At 45.7% G+C, this 26,119-nt stretch overlaps 1 protein-coding gene across 1 annotated transcript; it reads left to right on the forward strand.

Moving 5' to 3' along the window:
• The first annotated feature begins 1,938 nt into the window (after positions 1-1,938).
• On the forward strand, positions 1,939-3,569 carry LOC125523102 (homeobox-leucine zipper protein HOX2-like). The gene is made up of 2 exons (XM_048688152.1): positions 1,939-2,494; positions 2,621-3,569. The coding sequence occupies exons 1-2, from the start codon at positions 2,057-2,059 to the stop codon at positions 3,119-3,121; spliced, it is 939 nt and encodes a 312-aa protein (XP_048544109.1). The 5' UTR covers positions 1,939-2,056; the 3' UTR covers positions 3,122-3,569.
• Positions 3,570-26,119: the final 22,550 nt, after the last annotated feature.

Genomic DNA, 26,119 nt, shown 5'->3' on the forward strand with positions numbered 1-26,119 from the left:
TTTATATTTGGAGCATGGGATTGCTCCATACCAGGTGCTACCATACATGCAGTAATGTTATTTTGGATTATCGCAATCACACAAGAATGTTGTATATATATTTTATATTAGTAATTCTTACTACATTGTTTTCATGTCGCATGAACCTAGGCAGTAAAAAAATACCATTAGGATTGGAACTTATGAACACCTGTAAAAATTACACAATAGAAAGGACAACCAGGAAGTTCAAATAAGGTTGGAGGACACAATGGGAGCTTGAACGAATACGATAACTACACTATGTTGAAGTTAAATGTGAAACTCAATATCCAAATGAAAACCGGTAAAAAAACAAAATGAACGATCTGATGAAATAAATGTGATGCATTCTAATGGCAGATCTCATCGGACAAAGATTCAACTACACTTTTTGCAGATGCCTGCTAATATAATATGATCTCATCAAACCAAGCCAGCACGAGGCTACCGCGACCACAAACCTAGTCCCATGCCGAGTTCCACCCTATAGACATGGCCACAATTTAGACAAGTTCCGCAAGTGCAAGGGAATGCCTCGGCTCGGCTTTGAGCCCGATCGGTGCAAGGAAAGGAAGAAGGCTCAAATAGAGTAGGAGCATGCACGGTATCTGGGCGCTATGACGAGGCGAGTGGCATGCAATGGGAACTATTTATCATGATTATTTATTACTTCTTTAGAGTTAACTAATATAATAACTGGATACGGCGAGTGCCAGCGAGGAGAAGTAATCCAGCTCTCGTTCGAACAAGATCCTCCATGATAAGGAGGCACACAGAGCAACCCATGACGAAAATTCTATAAGTTGTGTACTTGTGGCGTGCATTGTGGGTGTTTTTTCACTTGTTGTGGCATGAGGTTTAGTATATGCCCCTATGACATATTTGATCTAGAGCCTCAATGTAGAAAAGAGGTAGTTGTTGGCAGTTTCTTGGTAGGTTTCATCAAAGTATACAACCCACCTAAGTGCTGGACTAGTATTTCACATTTATTGAACAATGGTACGAACCAATGTAGAGAACATTAAGTTTGTTACTCCAGTCGTCCAAACTTTAAGAGTTACCATTTTGTACTCGGCTGTCAGCTGTTTTCTTCCAATTGAAGATATAAATGGAATTCAACATGTTGATTGCTTTTCTTGCCTCGATACCCATGAGTTATAATGATGTTTTGCAACATGCACATTGTATATGGTAGTTTTTTTTAGTGATATGATCAAAACAAACATTGTAGTCTAGATCGCATGCTTTTATCTTGGAAGAGTGGGGTTGATCAAAACATACATGTGGCGATGCTATGTTAGATCGCCGCAACTGTACACGAAAGTTTTCTCGTTTATATAGAACTAATTGCCACTACATTATTTTTTGCAAGACTCCTTTGGTAGGCTGCATTTGGAGAGTACCCTTGGGGATTAGTAATAGTATGAGATTTAAAATCAGACATGTACAGTAAAAACAGTGCTATAGCTTGATTTTTTTTTAAAAAAAAATGTGGCTTCTAACACGATCTGATGGGGACCAAGACGAGACGAGCGCACGCGCCAAAGCTTGTCGTACCCCCGCAGCCGCGCACCGAGTTCCAACTTCCAACGCACGCGCATACTCGCAGCCAGCCACACGGCCACAACTTAGCCGAGCGCCTCCGCCAGCCAAGGAAACGGCTCGGCTCGGGTCGGACCGGGTCAAGGCTCAGATCGAGGAAGGCAGCATGCACGGCGCCATGATGAGCGAGTGGTGCACAAGGGAAAGTATTTATCGCCATTATTTAGGTATTTATTTACAGCCAATTAATAATAATAATATAACAATAATTGGATGCCGCTGGTGGTAGCGAGGAGAGGAGATCCACCTCCCCCATCCAACCGAACAGCTCATCATTTGCTCGCCCTCCGCTGCCCTATTTATAGCCTCGCCACCCGCCGCCGCATGCCCAGACCAGACCAGATCATCACATCTCCACCACCGAGCACTGCCACCGTCCTCCCTCCCACTCCGGGCAACTCTCAGATCGGATCGGGCTCACCGGAGATCGACGATGCATCGCGCCGCCGCCGCGGGTCTCGACCTGGGCCTCGGGCTGGGGCTCGGGCTTGCGTCGCAGGGCAGCCTCACGTCCTCCACCACCACCGCCTCCTCCTCCCCGGCCTCGCAGGCGCACGCGCAGCACTGGACCGCCGCGCTTAACTCCGTCGTCGGCGCGCAGGAGTCGTACGGGCTGCACCCGTATGCCAGCCACCAGCGGAAGGAGGAGCCGGGGAGGACGTCCACGTCGCCCGAGAGCGGCGTCAGCGCCGGGACCAAGAGGGGCCTGGAGCGCACCGGCTCCGGCGTCTCCCGCGGCGCCGCCACCGCCGGCAGCGACGAGGACGACGACGGCGGGGACGGTGCCGGCGGCCGCAAGAAGCTCAGGCTCTCCAAGGACCAGGCCGCCGTCCTCGAGGAGTGCTTCAAGACGCACAGCACGCTCAACCCCGTAAGTCTCTACTCCTCCTCCCTCGATCGACACACCTCGGGCCGTCCGGCGCGTGGTGTTCGTCCATGGATTCCTCGCGATCGATCGCATTGCGCTGACCGGGGTTTCTTTCCTGGCGATCTGCAGAAGCAGAAGACTGCGCTGGCGAACCGGCTGGGGCTGCGGCCGCGGCAGGTGGAGGTGTGGTTCCAGAACCGCCGCGCGCGGACCAAGCTGAAGCAGACGGAGGTGGACTGCGAGTACATGAAGCGCTGGTGCGAGCAGCTCGCCGAGCAGAACAAGCGGCTCGAGAAGGAGGTGGCCGAGCTCCGCGCGCTCAAGGCCGCGCCCGCCGCGCACGCCCAGCAGGCCGCCCCCGCCGCCACGCTCACCATGTGCCCCTCCTGCCGCCGCGTCGCCGCCACCGCCGCCGGACCGGCCGCCACGCAGCACCAGCACCAGCACCAGCACCAGCAGCCGCAGCAGTGCAGCCCCAAGCCCAACGCCCACCCCGCCGGCAACGTCCTTCCCAGCCACTGCCAGTTCTTCCCCTCCACCACCACCGCCGCCGCCCCCGACCGATCCGGCAGGCAGCAGGGCGCGTGGAACGGCGCCGCGCAGCCGCTGGTCACCAGAGAGCTCTTCTGAGACGACGAGATCTCGCCGCCGGGGCCCAATCCAGGCGATAAATTAGGAGATTTGGTCAGGCGGCGGCCGATTGGGTCAATCAAATTAATCAATTGGCAAATCAGTCAGTCGATCGCCGGAACAAGATTTGATTTGGTTTGGAATCTGCATAGCAGTAATTAGCCGCGCTAGCGATCGATGGATGGTTTGGTTTCGGTTAGTAGTAATTCGGTTTGGGTTTTCTTTCTTTTTTTTCTTTGGGATTCGATCGACGAACAAAACAGAAACAGATTAGTAAGAAGAAGGAACAAATGGCTGTCCGCTTTTTCCTGGACGGCGTGTACCCATCCACCAAACCCCTGCCGGTTGTTGGATTAACAGCTTGTTGATTGATTTGTACTACTGCTACCACTACCACTAATTCATGATTGGTTGATGGAGGAAATTATTGAAATCTTTCATTCACATCCTTTACCCTTCTCCAACAAGAGTAGTATTTGGAGCCATGTCCTTCTCTTTTTATTAATATTCTTAGCATTTTTGCGATAAAAAGCATGAATCAAGTTAGCGCGTCGACGAACCCGATCTCCTTTATGTGTATATATCTCATTTGCCGGAGTATAATTCGATGAAAAAAAGTGGCCCGGTTCGAAAAGAATGGTTTTTTTCCCAAGGTACTAGCCTACTAATCATGATGAATTTGCATCTGAGAGCAGACATCTCAGCAACTTGTTTAAGCGAAAGCAACGCACCCACACCTCATAATCATATACTAAACAGTTTCAGACAGACAAGCGTGCGTGTCTACGACGAGCCCTGCCTGCACACATGCGCCTCAGAGAAGCTTTAATCAAAAGGCCAATTAACTAGTCCGCAGACAAAGTGGCGGACTAAAGTCATGGCGAGATCATTAGGAGATCTGATTAGAGTAGACCACCTGCAACTGCAACCCAGCTTGATTAGTGCGCGTTGGACCCCTGGGGCCGGCCCGAGTTGTTTTCGACCGACAGTTGAATCCCTACGCGATCCGCGGCGACCAAAGTTTAATCGGCCGAAGAGGGAAAAGCCTCCCTTTGCTTTTGCTTCCGGCCTTTTCATCACTTGTGCTCCATCGCAAACAAGTCGCAGGTTGTGATGCCGACCGACCAGTGGATGCAAGAGGGAGGGCTGACCTAACTATGTGACGGCAGGATCAATTCAGATGGCCGCATGGAACGGCCAGCGACTCGCTTGATTCGTTGGCTTCTTGTTAGGCTTATCGGTCACTTTGCACTAGTTGGATGAGGGAACATGCCAATTGGTCCCAGTTGCTAACAGACACGTGTCTCTTACCATCAAAGGACAAAGTGATGTGCGACGATTTATGATTTTGGCTGAAAATGATCCACATCTATTATGAATGTTCTCCAGAAGTACAAATCACCCAACACGTAAAAAATATTGCATCGAGATCCCTCGACGATCGATCGACCACTATCACTGGGAGAACGAGCTGCCGACGCATCCATGTCGCCGCTCCCCCTACCACTTTTACTACCGCTACATAGTAAATAGTTTACACAAAACACCTTGTAAAATCTTGTCCGCCACCTCGGCCCAGTTAAAGCTGTTAGACGGCATATCGCCATGCGTATTCTAGGAAAATGTTGACCATTAACTTGGTCAAAAAATAGTAGGTATGTGTCAGAAAGTATATCATTAGATTCACATTGCCGAAAAGTTTTATTTGGTATGATTTTTATAACTCATATTTTGTTAACCAAAATAATAGCCAATTTTTTTCTTGAAATGGATGCGAGACTTCGAAACCAAGATAGAGAGGTATTTTTTTTGTGGGACGCGTCGATTTGGCTTCCAGGTCCACATGGCCTGTGCACGAACAGTAAAATCGAAAACGTAGCAAAAAATTCTGATTTTTTTTGGCTTGCAAGATGCTCAAATGCGTTATGTCCATGCCAAATTCGGCGGTGTTCGGACATTTCAGTATCTCACAGCAAAAAAAAACCCGGGCTCGGAGATGAGTTACCGTTTTTTGTGCAATTTTATCTTTTTTTTTCTTTTCTTTCATGATGTCCCGTGGTTGTGATTTGTTCCTTCACCTTTTTGCGATATTATGGTTGTGCTGGTTCAATATTCATGTGTTCATGTTTCATTTTTAGCAAAACTAGGATTTACAAATGACTTTCTTATATCGTGGAGATTTTTTTCTTTCAAATAATCAAATTTATCTATTCCACTACAATATTTTGTATACGCACACTAAATAAAATGTTGGTGCTACGCATTAAAGATTTTCTCCATTTCCGCACCATACATAAAAAATATCCAAGCATCACAAAATAGATATGCATTAAATTTATAGAGAAAATGTCCATGTATCTGAACAAAATATATTACGTATTAACCGCATACAAAGATGAGTACGCCGAGCGGGGCTCATGGCGGCAATATTATTTTTTCATATTTTTTGGTGGGGGGAAAAGGGTTTTCCAGATATTTCTGTGCGAACTTCTCTCTTTATCGCTTGTTTTCCGCTATTGAGTGAACCTGACTTGCCAGATTCTTTGTCCCAATGCTTGTGTGGTTGTTTTGCGCCAAACTAGTCGTACTAAAGGAAGGCGTGCGCGCGATCATCCATCCACCCGACGGACGGATCCGAGATCGATCTGCGTATGTGACCAGCTCAGAATTGGCGGGCGACCTCATCATCATGGGCATGATGAGTGGACTGTGGACGACCACATAAGACTAACCGTCGAATCATTGCACAGCCACACACCACATGGTGCCTGTCAGACTAATGCCAAGTGTGTGTGTCCCCCTGGCTAGCTAAATGCTAGCCGCTGATGATTTATCAGTGCCGTGCCGTGGCTGCTCCTGGTGATAAAATGATTGTGCTAGCTACTGTAGTTCGATCATTGATTTATACTTCCTCCTTCCCATTATATTAGGCGTATTAGTCATTAGCACGAAAATTAGCGCATGGAGCATTACGTGAGCCGAGCGAGGCATCCCCGACTGGAAAAATAACAGGGAGGCATGCACGGAGTGGGCGCTTGTTAGCGCTAACAGCAGGAGAGACTCATCGCCATTTTTTTCTCCAGAAAAGTAGCGATCTCTGGCGTGGTTGTAACTGTATGCCTTATAATATGGGACTGCATGCAAAATCTAATACGCCCAATATAATGGGAAGGAGGGAGTAGTAGCTAACTAGTCGTTGCGGATGTATTATTCGTACGTGCAAGCGATAATGCACTACTGCTAGCATTATGTGTACAGGTATGCCAATAATATAGAGTATAACATGCGCGCATAGTGTAATGGAGTAGTATCAAATGATTCTCTTCCCACATTCCAGCGGTATCTAGCACACAATAATTCTGTTGTCTACCAAAAAAACAAAAGCTTCGTCTACCAGTAATTCTGTTGTCTGAATTTCAGCGGTATCGAACCCACAGAACGGTTGGCTGATTTTTATTTCTAGCATACCTATGATCGATCAGAGCTCCGAATCAACGAAACCGGAGTACTCCGTAGTTTGCAACGAAAATCCAGTAGCTGTACACGCCGTTTTTACACGCTAAACAACACTGTTAGTAATGCGTAGTACTGACCTCACGAACTGAGTTGTGCCTCTGCATAGGGTACTATAAATAAAGACGCATATAAAGGGCTGAAAAAAGGGTTGGACTTGCGGTGAACAGCACTACTAGTCCAGATCTAGCGGCAACCAACTAACTAATCAGACATATTGTCAAAAAAGAAAAACTAAGTAATCAAACATGAAGGGAGTAAAGCGATGTGATGGGAAGCAGGCAGAGGGACGACAGGGAGGGCCAGTGATACACGAGTTTTGAATCTAAGCCAGCCAGCCGAGGGCATGCCACTCATCTCCCACTAATCATTGCCGCCTCTGAATAATTCTTGAGCACGTATGCAGCAGGATGGCACGCGGGCGCATGTGGCGAAGCCGGGAGTCACGAGGCACGCCAGCACACACGTGCGCTCGTCGGCTTGGTCAGCGGCGGCTTCCGGCACCTGTTTGGTTGGCAACTCGCGGCACCAATCCCAGGGGTCCATTTTAGGAGGCCTGGGGTTGGACGTGGCTACCGGGGATTCACGTGCAGAGATTGACAGTGTGTTGTGTGTTTCCTGTTTGGGTATCGTTTTACTTCTCTTTTTGTAAAATAAAAAGAAAGCCATTGTTGTGTGGTTTTACGATGGAAAAATTAACGTGCATCTCTGCACATTACTAGGGAAAAATTACAGTTATTATTAATCTTTGCTGCCTGTCCAACCGAGTTGTCTCCATCCTGCATCGTCGTAACCACCTCCATACAATGGCCATTGATCATTAAACACTCTAAACTAGTCTACATGTACTAAATACAGAAAAACAGAACGTGCATGATCATTGGAGGTCTGGTGACGGGCCGGGCATGTGAAGAGAAGGAGATACAAATGACCAGTTGATCATGGCCGTGGTGACTCGGACGTAGAGAAGTTAATTGGCCGTTAATTCCATGATGGTATACGGTCTGATTCTCGCGACTATCCAGTCCAGCTAGCTTAACTAGCTACCCGTTGGCCAGTCAGAGAGCATCTCATAATCTAATCTAATCTAATCTAATCTGTCCCGAGAGAATATATTTGTGGTCGTTAAACATGCATAACCGAAGAGCCCTGTGCAGTTGCAGGAACAAACGTCATGATTAACCGTCACAGTAGGCATTATAGTCTCATCAGAATAATTGGAGTGTTATTTATTGCTTAATGAAATAATCTTACATGGCAACAGCCTATGGTGGCTTGGTACTATTAGCCCGACACAAGAGCATGTTATTCGAATCATGCACGGCATACCAGGAATGCAACGGCTGCCTGATTGTAGTACTTTGTATAGCTAATGACCCGATCATCGATGATGGATCTATCTGTGGGAGCTACCTGGCGAACCACTGAATCATTTTGCGACGGCACATGGCGCTTTGGTGGCCCTGATGATTGTGTAGGCAGGATGAAACTCCAAAATAGTGCTCATCATGTACGTGCAAGTTGCAAGAATATGTTATACAGTGCGGCCTCTTCCTACGGCTTTGATTTGACCGCTGATTAGTTAGTTCGTAGTTTGTTGGAAGGAGTTTGCATTGTTGGGGTATCTCAATCCTCTGATGTTGTGTTCTATCATCTATGACACGATTAATCAGGCATGTTGTGGTGTCCGTTTACATGGTTTTTCTGCTACATACTAGGATTCATTTTCTTTCTGGAGATTTAGCGAGTGATGAGTCCGTGGGCAGTGTAAGAGCTTGTGAACAGTGGCCCCGGAGCGACCATGTATGGATTTTTTTTTTTTGGCAAGGAAACCACGTAAGTTCGTACTGTAATTAACATTTCGGTTCTTATGTTTTTTTATTTATGTCAAGCATTTCTGAAACCGGCCATAGTACCATACAGGCAAGCTAGTGACCTTTGTATCTTCACATCGCACATGAGTTTAGCTAGCCAGATCTACGGTTCAGAAAAGCCAGCCAGATCTGGCTTTCGGCCGACAGCCCCAACGTACAGCGACGCGATAAAGATCGGCTGGCCGGAGGGCCGGACAGCCGAGGGGGTGGTTTCTGGTTTGATTCCACGGCGGGGCAATCATTTGCTCAGCGTGGGCCTCCGGTAGTTTAATCCGACGGTGACTGTGCCGCACGTACGCCTCTGGGAGCATGTCATGTGCCTCGGTTGCCGACATGCAAGTGCACACGGTCGGTTTTCTGATTTTTTTTCTTTATCTCTGTTTTTTTATAAACTTTCGATCTATTCGTAATTATGGCAGCACAACGAATACCAAAAAAGATAATAATTTATATTCAGATCCGTAGACCATCTAACGATGACTACAAACACTGAAATGAGTCGAAGGCACGCCGCTGTCATCGTCCCTCTCTCGCTGAAGACGAAAGACTTTGTTGTAGTAGCCAGTCGGGAAGTCGTCGTGCTAAGCCCTTGTAGAACCAATGCATTAGAACAGCAACCGTCGCACTGTTGAAAAGTAGCATTGATTGAAAGGATCCAACATGAATACACACGAACGTAGAAGAATTATGACCAGATCCAAGCAAATTCAATCAAGGACATATTCGTTAGAGACATACCTCCACACGCCCACCGACGATGCTAGACGCACTGCCGAGACGGGGACTAGGCAGGGAGAATCTTATTCCATCTTCAGGAAGCCGCCGTTATCTTGTCTTTCCGAGCAGGGCACAAACTTAACGAAACTCGAAGAAACATCTAAAAACAAAGCCTTCCTACTGATAAAGATTGGAATCCACCGCGCTGCCATGCCCCAAAGTCCACCGGAGACAAGGCGGACCGGCGGTTGTGCCGACGGGCGGCCTATAAACCCTAGGCTTTTTATGGAGGAGGCGGCTGCGTGAGCTTTTCGTGAAACTGCTACAAGTGGATAGGTCCAACTAGAGCTTATTCTGTTGTTTCTTTGCACTGCTGCATTGTTTTTCTATTTTTAGGTTTTTGTTCCAGTTTTTCCTATTGTTTCTTTGCATTGTTGTTGCGGCATTTTTGTTTTCAGTTTTTCTATTTCCTTATCTTTGATTTTCTTTTTTTCCTTCCAATTTTATTCTTTGTTTTTGTTCTACATTTTTTAGTACATGGCAAACTTTTTAATAAGTGAATATTATTTGAATACATGAAAATTAGTTTTCCTATGTGGAGAATATTTTCTAAATACACACTGACCATTTTTCAAGTAGAAGTTAATTTTTGTAAATTTAAATTTTCACGTATTTACAGAAAGCAGACCACAAAAAATTGAAGCAAAACGCTACAAAGTGCTGCATCGCGGGAGCTATATCACTTCTATTGAGAGACTATAGGACGACCGAATTTGTTTGTTCCCAGAAGCAGTTTTAGGAAGCTTCTACGCCTTTTTTTTCTTCTGCTTTTATATGTTTCTTCACTGGTTTTATTCAGGTTTTTACTTTTTCTTCTTATCTCTAATTTTTCGTTTTCTCGACCCATGTCTGGATTTTCAGTAAACATCATTTATTTGATACACGTTGAACGTTGTTTTAATACATGATGTATTTTTTTCAAAATCTTTGGAACATTTTTAAACACATGTCAAACATTTTTAAAGTACAAACTGAACTTTTTAATGGCACAGATTTTTTAATGTCAAGAACATATTTTAAAACGTGTAAATATTTTTTGAAATATCATGGACATTTTTTAAATGTTGTGAAACATTTTCTTTTAATTGCGCGAGCGTTTTTTCCCACATTGTAGAAACATTTTAAAAACTGCCTCAAACATGTTTTTTGTAACACGTGAACATTTCAAACGCCCCGAACATCTTTTTCAATAGTACATACATTCTCTAAAAGTTGTACTTACATTTAAAAACCGCGTTAATATTTTTGTAATGCGCAATGAACACTTTTTTAAAAAGAAATTAAGTTTAATCGGTGAGGGAAAGGAGGAAAGCTGACGTTGCTTTTGCTTCCGGCCTTTTCACCAGTTCGGCTCGATCGCAACAAGTCACAAGTCACAGCAACTTGTGAAGTCGATGAGTGGATGGAAGAGGGAGGGCTGACCTAACTAAGTGACGGCAAGATCAATTCAGATGGCTGCATGGAACGGCAGCAACTCACTTGATTTGTTGGCTTGTTGATAGGCTTTGGCACTTTTTTGTGCAATTTCATTTGATAGGCTTGGTCAGATGGCTGCAACCAGGAACTAGGACCAATTGGCATGTTCCCTCATCTGACTGGTAAGAAAAAAAAATCCATCATTAATTTGGTAAAAAATAGGTATATGGCAGAAAGTATGTCATTAGATTCAAGTTCAAGGGAAGTTTCATATGGTATAATTTTAAGTGTATATAACTCAGATTAACCAAAATAATAGTCATTTTTTACTAAAATACGTGTGAGACTTATAAACCAAGATAGAGAAGTACCTTTTTGTGCATTTTCATTTCTTTTTTCTTCCTCTTGCTGCTTTCACTATGTTATGTGGTTGTGCTTTTTTCCTTCACTTTCCCCCCCGGTGTTGATTCAATATTCATGCGTTCACCTTTCATTTTACAAAAAGTAGAAATGTAGTTACAAATCAGTTTCTTATTCAGTGGAAAAATATTTTAATTTTGTGTTGGTAATTTTCTTGTTGCAGTACAAGACTTTTTTCATATACACTAAATAAAATGGTGGCACTACTCATGAAAGGTGTTTCCATAGTATCACAAAATTTTCCGCACCATGCACAACATTATCAACGTGTCACAAAATAAATAAGCATGAAATGTCAAAAAAAAATGTTCATGTATATAAAAGTATATTATGTATTCACCACAATACAATATGGGTACATCAGGTGGCGCTCACAGCGGCAAATAGGATTTGGCAGAAATGTTTTTGGCGAAGAAAATTTTGCCAGATATTTTTGAGTGAACTTGCTTGCTTGTTTTTTTTTTAGAGTGAGGTGGGAGGCGGCATCGGCGCCGCGAGCAGCATCCCGGCGGCCGTGCAGGCCAGCAACGACGACGCTGCGGCAGCAAGCTTTTCAAACCCGAGCCGTGTGCCTCTGCTATACTTGGATCCGGTTGAGGCTTCCTCGCCGCAGCTAAAGGCAACCACCATACATCGCGCGATCGGGTATACTGTATACAGATGGTTGGATCAGTTGTCCACCGCATGTAATTTCCCGACAATGCCATGTGGCGGAAAATGAAATCATGCATGCATGCGGGGCCGGCCTAAAGGCAGGCGTGCGAATGATCATCCATCCATCCGATCGATCCCACATCGATCTGTGTATGTAACTGGCTCAAAATTCGCGGGCAATCTCATTATCATCGACATGATGAGTGGACGACCACATAATAGGACGAACCATCGAATCATTGCCTGCTGCATTGCGCAATTCCGACCTCACACAGTCACGCATCACATGGTATACACCTGGGCTGTCAGACTAATATCAAGTGTGCCTAACTAAACGTTGGCCGCTGATGATCAACGCCGTCGCTGCTGGTGATGGAATGGTCGATACAGCTGGTTCAATCGTCCGGTAGCTAACTGGTCGTTGCGGATGTACGTACGTGCAGGACTGCTGCTGATAACACATACTGCTAGCATTATGCATGCGTACAGGTATATGCATGTGCAATATACTACTCTCTTCGTCTCAAAATAAATGACTGACTTTATACTAAAGTTAGTACAAAGTCGAGTCACTTATTTTAAGACGGAGGGAGTATATTGCTAACCAATAGTAACAGTATGCATGCGCACATGGCTTATGGTGCAATGAAGTACTATAAAGAATATCACCCGCAAAAAAAATAGTATCAAAATGATTCTCTTCCCACATATTCTGCAGGAATCGCATCCAAATACATGCTTGGTATACCAATAATTTAGCTGTTGAATTTCAGCAGTATCTCCAACACAAAACGGAGACGGCTGGCTCTTACTCTTTTCAGCGTACTGTGATGTGAATATGTGATGCCCAGTTGCCGGAATGAACCAGAGTTTTTAAACAATTATCCAGAGTTTACATCAGTGAAACAAATTTGCAGGACATCATTCCAGTACAGTACTACTAGAAATAATGGCGAAAGTTTTACCGCTATAAATTAAGTTAAACGCACGTACAGATCCTACTTGGGCATCTACGTAGAGTATCTTGAAAGACATATAATAATAAAAAAGGGTTGGACTTATGTGAACAGTAGTCCAGATCTAACGCTAGCAGCAACCAACAAACTAATCAAACAGGGATGGAGGAATGTGATGGGAAGCATGCAGAGGAACGACAGGGAGGGCCGATGGCACAGGAGCTTTTCATCTAGAGGTAATAGCACCCCAGGTACCCTAACTTGCATAAAATGTGATGATTTAGTTCAAAACTTGCAAAACTTTACTTCACCATACCTCAACTTGCACCTCATGTGATGATTTAGTCTCAGGCCAATCACAGCTCGACAATTGGCAGCCAGATGGTCGGACCGGTCAGCACACACACTTTTGCAGAAAACCCCCTACCGTTTTCTTTAATCAACCAGCACTCACCTCCCATTGATTGCAAAAGCATAAATAACCTAGTGTAAAGTGGAGTACATCCAAGATTTCAAGTTTGCTTGGAACTACGAATGTTCATGTATTTCATATTCAGAACGACATGTGTTGCTACTGTTCCAAAATAAAATGTGTAGTTTCTACTAAAAACCACAGGATAAAACTGTTCAGACTGTAACAGAACAGGTATCAGTGCACAACACCATTTTCTTTCAGTCTTTCAGGAGAAGAGAGGTTGCACCTCATGAACATCTTTACTGCAGCACAATTTCGCGGTAGAACATGATTTCAAGTTCTCAACGGAGAAAAGAATTAACATTGCTCGATCAAACCAACATACAAATTAATGAGGAGAAAAAAGAATCACGGAAGCAGCATGAATCCTTGGCCGCTACCTGCAAGGACTGCAGAGCGGGCTGGGGGAGGGGTCGGAGGAGGAGTAAGCGTACTCGCCGGAGAAGTCGGAGCTGGTGGACGCGGCCGTCGTTCATCATAGGCCGCTCCTGCTCCTCACGTCGCGGGTGCAAATCAATCTGCGATATCAAAACCGTCTGTGCCAGAATGTTTTGCGTGCATTGGTACTTCCCAGCCAAATAGTACTTCTTTAGCACGGTGTTCAGTGCTAGTATGCTTATCGTGGACGTCCTATAGCTTTGCAGTCAATAGATGATCTCTTGTTTTTGTACCATGGGACAGCACGCACTACGGCTCCTGTTCACCAGTGCACGTACCCAAACTTGAAGAGAGACCAGCAGCCTCCACACTGGCTGGTTCCAACACATGACACGGTCCTTCTCGTTGAAGCATCGAACGGTGCCTTCCATGCACATGAAGCTGAAGTCAACCGTGTACTCGAACCAAACTCTAAACTGGTGCCCTGTCACCTCCACGAGGAAAGGAATAGTGTGGCGGAACCATTGGCTGAAACAGTCAACAGCAAAGCAAGCAAATCATTAATCATTAAGCAAAGTAAACGAATGTACAAATGTACTAAAACGGAGCACGTACCCGACGAGTTACTTCTTGTCTCCGCACTGCTGCACAGCTTCATAGAAGACTAATGACAACTCGTCGTCGTTCTCCTCATGTCCCATGCCAACATTGAACGGTGAAGATCCAAACTCAACGACCATCAACATCTGGTGCAGTGGGTTGGCTGAAATTTTGTTCATTTAAATTGTCGTTAGTTTCCTAACCAAATTACTATTCAAGGATCTGCACATCCCAGTTACAATTTTTTTTGTCATAGCCTGATAGACACGCACCTGTGGAGGCATTCAGACAAACATTCTAGACCTTGACAGCCGGTGTCATGCCGAAAGCCACAGGGTTACACCTCCTTATCTTGTTCTGTGTGAACAAACCAGGATCGAACATGGGACCGGTTGAGTTGTTTGCTGAGCTCAGATCATGATAGGGAACACCCGGGAACAAAATCATGGGAGATGAGTGCGGGTTGATTAAAGAAAACAGTAGGGGTTTTTTGCAAAAGTGTGTGCGCTGACCGGTTCAACCACTGGCTGCCAATTGTCGAGCTGTGATTGGCCTGGGACTAAATCATCACATGAGATGCAAGTTGAGGTATGGTGAAGTAAAGTTTTACGAGTTTGGGACTAAATCATCACATGAGATGCAAGTTGAGGTATGATGAAGTAAAGTTTTGCGAGTTTAAGACTAAATCATCACATTCTGTACAAGTTAGGGGACCTGGGGTGCTATTACCTCTTTCATCTAAGCCAGCCGCCCAATAATCATTGCTGCTCCTGCGCTGCTCTGGCCACTGAATAATTCTCTTCTCAGGGGAGGGGAGGGACGATGAGGCCAACGATGGAGCACGTCGCAGCAGCAGCTCGGTCTGCAGAATGGCACGCGCGCGCATGTGCCGGAGCCGGGGACTTCCCGGGGAACGCCAGCGCCCAGCGAGGAGGTGCGTACGGCCGCGTCCCACACACGTGCGCCCGTCGGCTCGGTCAGCGGCGGCTTCCGCCACCTCCTGTATAGATAGGTTGCCGTCCTGGCCAGCTCGCCTGCCTGGGCCAGGCAACAATCTCAGGCCTTTGTTTTAGGAGGCCTGGGTTGGATTTGCCTGACTGGGATTCATGTGGAAATATTGACAGTTTGTTTTATGTTTGGGTCTGATTTCAGTCCTCCTTCTTGTAAGGTACTCCCTCCGTCTGTACATACTTGTCCTGAAAATGGTTGTATGTAGACTTATTTTAGTTATAGATGCATCCATTTTCAACCATTTCTAGAACAAGTATTTTCGGACGGAGGGAGTATGCTCTTTAGAGCAACTTTAGCATAGTACTAGCTATATCCTCCGATTGCCACAATAATTGTCCATATGGCGATTTTGCTTGAAAAGACCGCTCCATCAGCATAGTCAAGTGTCTTCAGATATCCATAATTTATAGAGGGTGCTACATATCGAGCCCGCGAGTCTGAAGGATGTTCCTTTGGAGCACACTCCGTCGCTAAATGCTCGCGTGGAAAGGAAGTTTCACCCTCTTGTCGTCCTCCATGCGCCCCTCACTGCCAATGGCGCAGATAGCCAAATGTCCATGGCATCGGGAAGCGGGCCAATTAATGGCGGCCCTCGTGTGCCCAACTCCTCGTGCACCTTCCTTATTTTCTCACCGCATGCATCCTTTTTGCCACGTTTCCTCACCGCCCGCCACTATGAAAATGTTATCCATCTCCACTTCCACCATGATGCACAGAGCTCATCTTTGTCTCTACTTCCCTCCCCACTTTCACCATGCCGATTTCCCTTCGACTGGACTGGATTCCACCCTCGAAAGAGTAGCAACGGATGCTCGATGAGGAGGAAATGGAGGAGGATGCCGTGGGCATCACCGAGGAGAAGTAGGATCACAGCGGCGCCATGAGGGCCACACCTGTTGAAAATATTTCCTGCCCCTCTCCATTTAGGACTTTTGAAGCAACTGGCTGAAGCATAAATTCAATACCGCCCTCCGCAATGAGTGGCCTGATTGGAACCCTAAAACACATGCCATTGTTAGGGATGCTGAGCACGGCTACGTATAGATCCTGTATGGGCAAGAGTGGCCTCGCCCATGGCGCGTCACAACATCGACTCTCGGTCGCCTCACCATTAAGGAGGTATGGGATAAGGTTCCAACAAAGAATTGATTCCTAACTCAAGATGGATATCGTTTCGTTAGGGTTAGGCGACTTTGGGGCGTTCGCCCCCTCGCGGCCGCCATCGCCCGGCCGGCCGACCGGAAGGCAGGCAGGCACCGTCTCCACATGCAACCCAGGTCTGCATGTTGGACTTGTTGCGGCTCCGTCTGCCCGCAACTCGGAGGAACGCAGAAGCGTGACTCTCGAGCGGTTCCTCGACAAGGCAAGATTAGTCCAGGTTGGGAAGGTACTAGGCATGGCGCAACTGGAAGCGGGATCTGGAGGTGTTGGCAGTCCCCTGATCCACAAGAGTCTTGGTTCAGGAGCGGAAGAAGAGAAGGATCCTAGGGTTCCTCAACAAGCACAAACCGATCTACACACGAGGGAACCGCCTGATCGAGACTCACTAGGTCTCTCTAGCGGGAATATGCAAACCCGAACGACAACTATGACAGGAATTGCACCCATCATGGCCTTGCTCCTGACGGCACCGGTGGTGAACTCAACGGCTGGTGGGGGCGATCATGGGACACCCGGCGAGGGAGTTTCCTGCCCGAATCCAACTGTTGATGAAGGCCCGAGCCCTGCAGATGTAGATCACCAGGCTAGAATTAGGAAGAAGATACATGCAGCTCCAGTGAAGAACGATCTGGCAGAAGTTTCAGCGAAAAAAGAGAAGGAAATAGGGGAAGTGGAGGTGCAGCAGAAATATCTGGACATCCAGCAAACAAATGTAATAGAACTACCATTGGTGCATGATGTTAGCAACATGGAGCGGGAGGTCTCCCTGGGTAACGTTGTGAACTTTCTGGAGTACAATGTTTTCATCCTTGGCAAACGACAAGTGGCTGGTTTGTTTGGGCATGGAAAGGCTGCTAGTGAAGGCAAAGACCTGGTACCATATGTTGAGGCTCCAGCTGGAGGCATACAGAAGAAGGGAAAGACTAAGGGCCAGCAGAGGGAGGATGGAGCAACCAGCATGGAAGGCGAGGTGGAATTGGAGGCAACTGGCCCAGGGGCCGCCGGTAAACTGATGGGGCCAGATGTGGCGCCCCGTCAGGAGCAATGAATTGCATCGTGTGGAACTGTCGAGGTGTGGGGAATGCTTCGACAGTTCGGGATCTCGTGGCTCTCTCTCGAGCCCATTCCCCAAGTATGATATTTTTATGTGAAACTAGACAACAGAAAGATAAGATGTATCGTCTTCGTAATAGACTCGGTCTTCGTGGCTTTGAAGGAGTAAGCAGTGAGGGTAATAGCGGTGGTCTAGCCTTATTTTGGGATGAATCTTTGCACGTCGATATTCGTGACTGCAATAAAAGGTGGATTGATGTGAATATTCGGTTGCCCGCTGATGATCAAGTTTGGAGAGTCACTTTTGTCTATGGTGAACCGCGAGTGGAAAATAGACACTTAATGTGGGAGGGATTGAAAATACTAAAAGCCTAGGATGATTTGCCTTGGCTCTTGGCAGGAGATTTTAATGAAGTTAGTGGGACTACGAACATCTGTCAGAGACACCGAGATCGCTTGGACAGATGATTTCTTTTAGGGATGTGCTTGAGGCTTGCAACTTAGCTGATTTGGGGTTCTCTAGCTACCCCTTCACTTATGATAATAAGCGCAGTGGAAGAGCGAATGTACAAGTCAGACTTGATAGAGTTGTTGCCGATAACAGGTGGAGGTACAAGTTCCCCGAGGCATCAGTAAAACACTTGGTGTCTTCCTGTTCGGACCATCTTCCCCTACTGATGCGATGCATCCCTGAGTCCAAAGGTAGGGAGAGATGTGTTCGTCGCTACGAGGTTATGTGGGAGAGAGAGGCCGCCCTAGAGGAGGTCGTGGCACAAGCATGGAATGATGGAGGTGCAAAACATGGTATGCATGACATCAAAGTTTCACTGGACGTTGTAATGGAGAAACTTCATAAGTGGAGCCACAAAAAATTTGGAAACGTGATCAAGGAAATTGAAAAATCTAGATCCCGCCTTGAAGAACTAATGCACATGAATGCAGACCGTAAAGAAATAAGAAGGGATTCTGATCACTTGGAGGAACTGTTGTACAGGGAAGAGATGTTGTGGCGGCAGCGCTCTCGCATTGATTGGCTCAAGGACGGCGACCGTAATACCCAGTTCTTTCACCGGCGGGCTGTATGGAGAGCTAGGAAAAATAGAATTAAAGGCCTTGCTGATAATTCAGGGGTGGTGCACACAGATCAGAGAGCGATGGAAGGTATGGCAATGGACTTTTTTCAAAATCTCTTTACTGCTGACGCCTCCCTGAATGCAGATAATGTGGCGCCCTTGTTCGAGCGGGTAGTTACAGATGATATGAATGATAAGTTGGTTTCGCCTTTCTCTGATAAGGAGATAGCCGATGCGATGTTTCAGATTGGGCCACTAAAGGCGCCAGGGCCGGATGGCTTTCCGACGAGATTTTTTCAGAAGCAATGGGCCATTATGAAAGATGATATAATTTCAGCAGTGCGACTATTCTTTGAGTCGGGACACATGCCAGAGGGAGTTAATATGAGAACTATTGTGCTTATCCCAAAGATCGATGAACCAATCAAGTTGTCTGATTTCCGTCCAATTAGCCTCTGCAACGTGATTTATAAGGTTATTGCCAAATGCCTGGTAAACAGGCTTAGGCCTCTACTAGGTGGAATCATCTCACCGGAACAAAGTGCCTTCGTGCCCGGTAGGCTTATTACAGATAATGCATTCATGGCATTCGAGTGTACTCACTATATCCGACATGAGAAGAACCCAGATAGAAGTTTTTGTGCGTACAAGCTAGACCTGTCAAAGGCATATGATCGGGTGGATTGGATTTTCCTGGAGCGAGTGATGCAACAGTTGGGCTTTGAGCATCGATGGGTGAGATGGATAATGTCATGTGTCACCTCGGTGCGATACACTATAAAAATCAATGGAGCCCGCTCGGATTCATTTGCACCGTCGCGTGGGCTACGGCAGGGAGATCCGCTATCACCATTCTTATTTTTGTTTGTGGCGGATGGTCTTGCGGCACTTCTTAGGAAAGAGGGGAGAAATGCACATATATCACCACTGAGAGTGTGCCCAAGGGCGCCAGGGATCTCCCATCTCCTATTTGCTGACGACACACTTTTGTTCTTCCGTGCAATAGAAGGAGAGGCAGTACATATTAAAGGTGTCCTGGATGAGTACGCTCGAGCTACAGGGCAACTTATTAACCCCCAGAAATGTTTGATACTGTTTGGTGAAAACTGTAATCAGGGAGACAGAGATGATGTGGTTCGAGTGTTGGGTGTGCACAATGTGAGTTTTGAGGAGAAGTACCTTGGACTCCCAACACCTAATGGCCGCATGTCTAAGGGGAGGTTCGAGAATATCCAGGAAAAGTTTACCAAGCGATTTGTGACATGGTGTGAGTCAATGGCGCAGAGTGGAAAAGAAGTTCTAATTAAATCTATTGCTCAAGCATTGCCAACATACTTGATGAGTGTGTTCAGCTTACCGGTGTCTACATGCGATGACCTCAATCGTATGGTGAGGAATTTTTGGTGGGGAGCTGAGAAGGGCCAGCGGAAAACGCATTGGCGAGCATGGGATAAATTATTGCAGCCCAAATCACATGGTGGTATGGGGTTTTGGGAATTTCGCTTATTCAACCAAGCACTGTTAGCATGACAGGCTTGGCGCATCCTCAACTTCCCGGATAGTTTGTGCGCACAATTGTTAAAGGCTAAGTACTTCCCTACTTGTAATCTGGAGGATACAGTGTTTCCAAATGGAGCGTCACCAACATGGCAAGCTATAGTGCATGGACTTGATCTTCTAAAACGTGGCATAATTTGGAGGGTGGGCAACGGCCGGTCCATTCGCATCTGGAGGGATCGCTTGATACCGAACGGGGGCTCAGGCAAACCTATCACTAGGCAAGGAAGATGCCGGCTGCGGAGAGTTTCTGAACTGTTGGATGACCGAGGAGCTTGGCGTGTAGACCTCCTGCAGCAATATTTCTACCCTGTGGACGTGGAACAGATTGTAAAAATGCGCACTTCACCTCGACTAGGAGAGGACGTCCTGGCATGGGAACCGGAGCGCAATGGTGTCTTCTCGGTTCGGAGCGCGTATCGGCTGGCGCTCGGCGATCGTCTTCGTCCATCATCAGTCGCGGTGAGCAGGGCACCGGACGGGTGACGAGCCGTCTGGGCTTTTTTATGGAGGTGCCCTGCTCCTCCTAAGGTGCGTGTGTTCGCATGGCGGGTGGCTACAGACTGCTTACCTACATGGGTTAATAAGCAGCATCGTACACTTGAAGTTTCTAATCTTTGTCCTGTGTGTGCCGCCGAACCGGAGGACACATTTCATGCTCTTTGCAGATGCCCTCGAGCAGTCGCGCTGTGGCAGGCAATGGCGCAGCAATGGAGTATTTCGGACGTCCGACGACTGGTGAATACAGGGCCGGAGTGGTTGCTCCAAGTGCTAGCGGAGTTGCCGGAGGAGGAGCGTGTGTACACGCTCATGACGATTTGGCGATGCTGGCACGTGAGAAATGAGATCGTCCATCACAAACGGCCGCCACCAGTGGAGGCAGTTTCTCTCCAGCTACATATGCTCCTTACTTGCTTTGCAGGCCAATCCCAATGGTGATCATGTTAAAGGCAAGATGGTGACTGTACCTCAGTACGAGAGGCGTGCATTATCACATGCAGGTGACGTAGTAAAGAAAAGGCAGGGATGGGACGCGCCGCCGGCGGGCTGGACGGCGTTAAGTATTGATGGCTCATTTTCAGAGAAAGATGATACAGCAGGGGCTGGGATGGTCCTTCGGGATGATAGGGGAGCGATCATCTACTCGTCTTGCTGCGAACTAAGACGGTGTGCGTCTCCATTGGAGTCTGAACTACATGCATGTTGGGAAGGCATTTCCCTTGCCATTCAGTGGTCAGCCCTGCCCATTGTTATTCAAACTGACTGCTCAGAAGTCGTCAAGCTAATCACTGAAATGGGAGAGGATAAATCGGCACACATGATGATGGTGCAAGAAATTAAGCAACTTCTTCAGGAGAATAGGGAATTCTTAGTCAAGCATATTAAGCGAGAGCAAAACATTGTTAGTCATTACCTAGCGAACTATGATAGAATAAAGAAGCGCACTGCGGTGTGGCTTCGCTCAGGACCCGAGAACGTACCTGACCTATGTATTGCAGACTTGGCTGCCGCTTGATTAATGAATTCTCATCCCCCTTGCAAAAAAAAAGGAGGTATGGGATGAGTGATATGCCACCTACGTGTTGCCCATCCACCCCGGCAAAATCTTTGAGCAGAACGCCGATGGGCAGGCGCGGCCGTCAAAGAGGAGCGCTGCCGGATGGCTCCCCTACAACAAGGCACAGAAAAATTTCACAGCGGAGCAGTAGTGCGTCACATGGCGCCAATTATATTTGAATATGGTTCGATTCAAGGAAACGAGTCACACCATATTGGGCCTTGCTCCCATTGAGAAAGCCGTCTCTGACCTCGATGACTACACGAGACAGGAATAGGACGAAAACGAAGTCACCGAACCGTCACACCGCCGCGCGTAGCGGATTTTCTTTATTAGGGAAACTTTCAAGACATGCTTTATTGGTTGGCAGAAATAGTTACAACGCTGGATAGACTATCGACAGAGAAAAGGAGACATGTAAACTAAACTCCATGGGATCTACCTGCAGTTCCCCCTCAGCGTACAATTAGCTTTCCCTAGGCCTATGTACTCAAAGATAACATGATCAAATCATGAGATAAAAGATGTACATTTTTCATGAATAACTGCCGCCGGTCCAGCTGTGTTCTCATCACTACTAGGAAAAAGGCTACAGATGGAATGGACACTAATGGCGCACCAGACATGTAGTGCGCCATTACTATATACTAATGGCGCACCATGTGTCGGTGCGCCATTAGTGTCCAAATACTAATGGCGCACCACATCCCTGGTGTGCCATTAGTAACAATTTTTTTTAATTTTTTTTCAAAACTACTAATAACGCACCAGGGGATAATGCGCCATTACTAGTTTACTAGTTAAACTAGTAATGGCGCACCACATCCACGGTGCGCCATTAGTAAAAAAAAATTCATTTTTTTTTCAAAACTAGTAGTGGCGCACCAGGGGATAGTGCGCCATTAGTAATTTTAACTAGTAATGGCGCACCACATCCACGATGCGCCACTAGTAAATTTTTTTCAATTTTTTTTTCAAAACTAGTAATGGCGCACCGTGGGAGTGGTGCGCCATTACTAGTCCCAAAAATTCCACCGAATGCACCCCCCTCATGTGGACCGCCTTTTCAGTTTTTTTAAAAAATAAAAGAAAATGATAAAAATGTCAAAAAAAATAAAATAACTTTCCCATGTGATATGTGGTCTAATTGTTGGGAAAATTTACAAATATGAATTTCAACTTTATTTGCAAAATCTTTCTGGAAATTTGTAAAATGGGCATAATTTTTGCATAAGAACTCGGATTAAAAAGTTTTTTATATGAAAAATCATCTACTCAAAAAGTTACATCCGAATTTAACCGGGGGAACCCCGTTAAACATTTTCAAAATCCCCAAAAACCTAACAGAAGAAAAGTTACGGGGCTTTCAAGATCTAGAGGCAAAAAAAAAATTTCAAACTTACTAGTGGTAAACCGTGGATGTGGTGCGCCACTAGTAACAGAAAAAAAATTGGTTAAAAAATTTTTTTTTGAATTTTTTTTCAAAAAATGATACGTAATATGACCGGAAAGTTTGATATATTTTTCAAAATTTCATCATAGTCATGAACATGAACAAAGTCCTAGACATCAACAAGGTATAATAGGATTGATATGCTACATATATCAACAAGTGCCTGTGAAGTTTGACCACGGAGTGCGATTTGACCTGAGATTAAGCATATTGACCCGAGATTAAGCCATAGTAACCAGATACTAATGGCGCACCGTTGGCTATACTAATGGCGCACCACAGGTGCGCCATTAGAAAAAAAATCTAATGACGTGGTGCTAGTGGCGCACCTGTAGTGCGCCATTAGAAGCGAAAACAGGTGCGTCACTAGCAGCCCTTTTTCTAGTAGTGCATTGGCCGGTTAGAGCATCTAATCCAATCTATTCCCAGAGAATACATTTGTGGTCGTTAAACAAGCGTACTAACTGAAAAGCCTTGTACAGTTGCAGGAGCAAACGCCATAACTATTGAATAATTTCAAGCGTTGGTTAACTCGACGTGATCAATAATGCGTAACGAAATCTTACTTAGCCAGCCATGTATGGCTTGGTTGGTAGTAGTATTGTTAGCCCGACAAGGGCATGTTATTCGAATCATACTACTAATGCATTGGTATACCAGCTAGTACTGTACGCAACGCAACGGCTGGCTAACTGTACTTGGTAACCAACTCGATTATCACTCGTCAGGATCTATCTGTGCGAGCTTGATTAGTTAGCTAGCGAGCTACCTGGCGAACCGCTGAATCATTTGCGGCCGCACATGGCCATTTGGTGGTGATGATTGTGTACGCAGGAGGAATAAAATTCCAAAGTACTACTGCTGATCATGTTCACGACACTGCATGCATTGCTCCGTACGTGCAAGTTGCAAAGTATGTTATACAGTGCTGCATCTCCGATAATACATGCATACGACTTTGATTTGACCGCTGATTAGTTTGCAGTTGGTTTTGGAGGAATGTGCATTATTGTACCTGAATCTTCTGATATTGTTTCTCTATGACAAGATTAATCATGCATGCCGCGGCGTCAATTTAAATGGTTTCTGCTACGTCGGATTCATCTTACTTTGCCGAGTTCGCGGGTGGTTTATGAGCTCGCGAACAGTGGTCACGAAGCAACCATGTACAGTAGATTCCAAGATGGGGGTAATCAACATCTTGGTTCTTATATTTTTCCATGTCAAGCATTTATGAAACCGACTACAGTCCCATAAAAATAGTACTCCCTCGTTTCGAATTACTTGTCTTAGATTTGTCTAGATACGGAGACAAATCAAAGACAAGTAATTCGGAACGGAGGGAGTACCTATGTACCTTCACATTGCACATGATTTTTTATTTTTTGCGTGGAAACATCGCACATGATGTTAGTTAGCCAGATCCACGGGTGAGTAAAGCTAGCCAGATCTGGCTCCGGCTGGCCGGAGGTTGGTTTGATTCCACGGCGGGCGCAGCAATCATTTGCTTGCTCATGTGTATGTGTGGGCGCTTCGGGTAGTTTAATCGGATGGTGACTGTGCTCTGGACTGGGAGCATGTCATGTGCGGCGGCTCGGTCGTCGGCATGCCAGGCGCGCGCGGTCGTTCCACCCTGCTCCTTCACTCGGCAGTCGCCAAACCATCCTATTTGACGCAGGATGTCAAAATGGATGGATGGATGGGGCGACACCCACGCGGGTCGCCCATTGGGTCGGCCCATCTCAGCGTCTTCTGCTGTTTTTCGTTCGCTAGGCTGCTGAAGCGTTTTCTTTTGGTTTATGACTTTATGTTGTCATTCCAGTTGATTTTGGTTTTTCTTTCTGAGGTTTTGTCATTTTTTTTCTGGTTTTGTTCTGATTCTATTTTGCGGCATACTTCTTCTATTACTCAAATCAAAGGGCACAGTCACGCTTAACAGCGTCCAAAACGACATCTGGCCCCGACCCAAGCCATGTAACGGTGCGGTTTTTCCTGCTGTTTCCTTACATTGCTTCAGCTTTCTTTCTGCAGTTTTTCTGTTGTGGTTTCCGTTCCGTTTTTGGTTTACTGTTTTTTTATTTCCCTACCGATTTCTTATATTATTTTTAATTTCCATATTTAATAAATGGTGAATAATTATTTAAATATGGCAGACATTATGTCAATACACGGAAATATTGTTTCAATACATGCCGAACAACTTTTATTACACGGCGGACACTTTCATTAAGCCTGATGAACATTTTCTAATACATGGTGAACTGTTTTAATATACAGTAAACATTACCTAAATACACGAGGAATTTTTTTCGTATACGGAGCAATTTTTTAAATACATGTTACACATTTTCTAAATGCGTGCATAACATTTTCCGAGTGTTTACAGAAAGTAGATCATAAAAAAATCGAAGCAAAACGAATAAACTGAAGAAAACACGTTACCGAGCGTTGCATCGTCGTGTCAAACGTGTCGACATATTTTGACTGTTTTATGCTATGTTTACATCAATTTGGCATTGTTTAATTGATACCATGTACTAACTCCAAACTAAAATAATTCCTATGTATAAATGTCTTACATTTCGGAATGGAGGTAGTAACTACCAAACGATGTTTAGCATTTTTAAAATTATTTTAGAACTGCAGAAATATTGATGGGCACCAAAAGAATTCAACCTCAAATTTGAATAGTTTGAACTAAATTAAAATCCAATTTTTTATTTGATTGATATTCAGTGAACTTTGATCAAAATCGTTATAGTCTTTTTGCGAATAAAAAGGATTGTATTAATCAACGGAGATCATTACAATCCTGTTGGCAAATGGTGCCAATTTCATTAGGTCCATGGCGAAGCCAAACAGCGGTACGAGGTATAGAAATCCTCATCTGAGCTAGGGAATGGCTAGCTTTATGAAATTACTTGGTGGGCAGCGAAATATGTCGTACATGGAAATTCCCGGTTAGATTCAAACTAAATTAAAAATATATTTGGTCAAAATTTAATAACATGTCCCTCCCCCCCCCCCCCCCCCCCCCCCCACAAAGAAATTGCCTACATGTCTTGAATT

Source organism: Triticum urartu, chromosome 7 (assembly GCF_003073215.2).
Source record: "Triticum urartu cultivar G1812 chromosome 7, Tu2.1, whole genome shotgun sequence".
In the NCBI taxonomy this organism is placed as follows: Eukaryota; Viridiplantae; Streptophyta; class Magnoliopsida; order Poales; family Poaceae; genus Triticum; species Triticum urartu.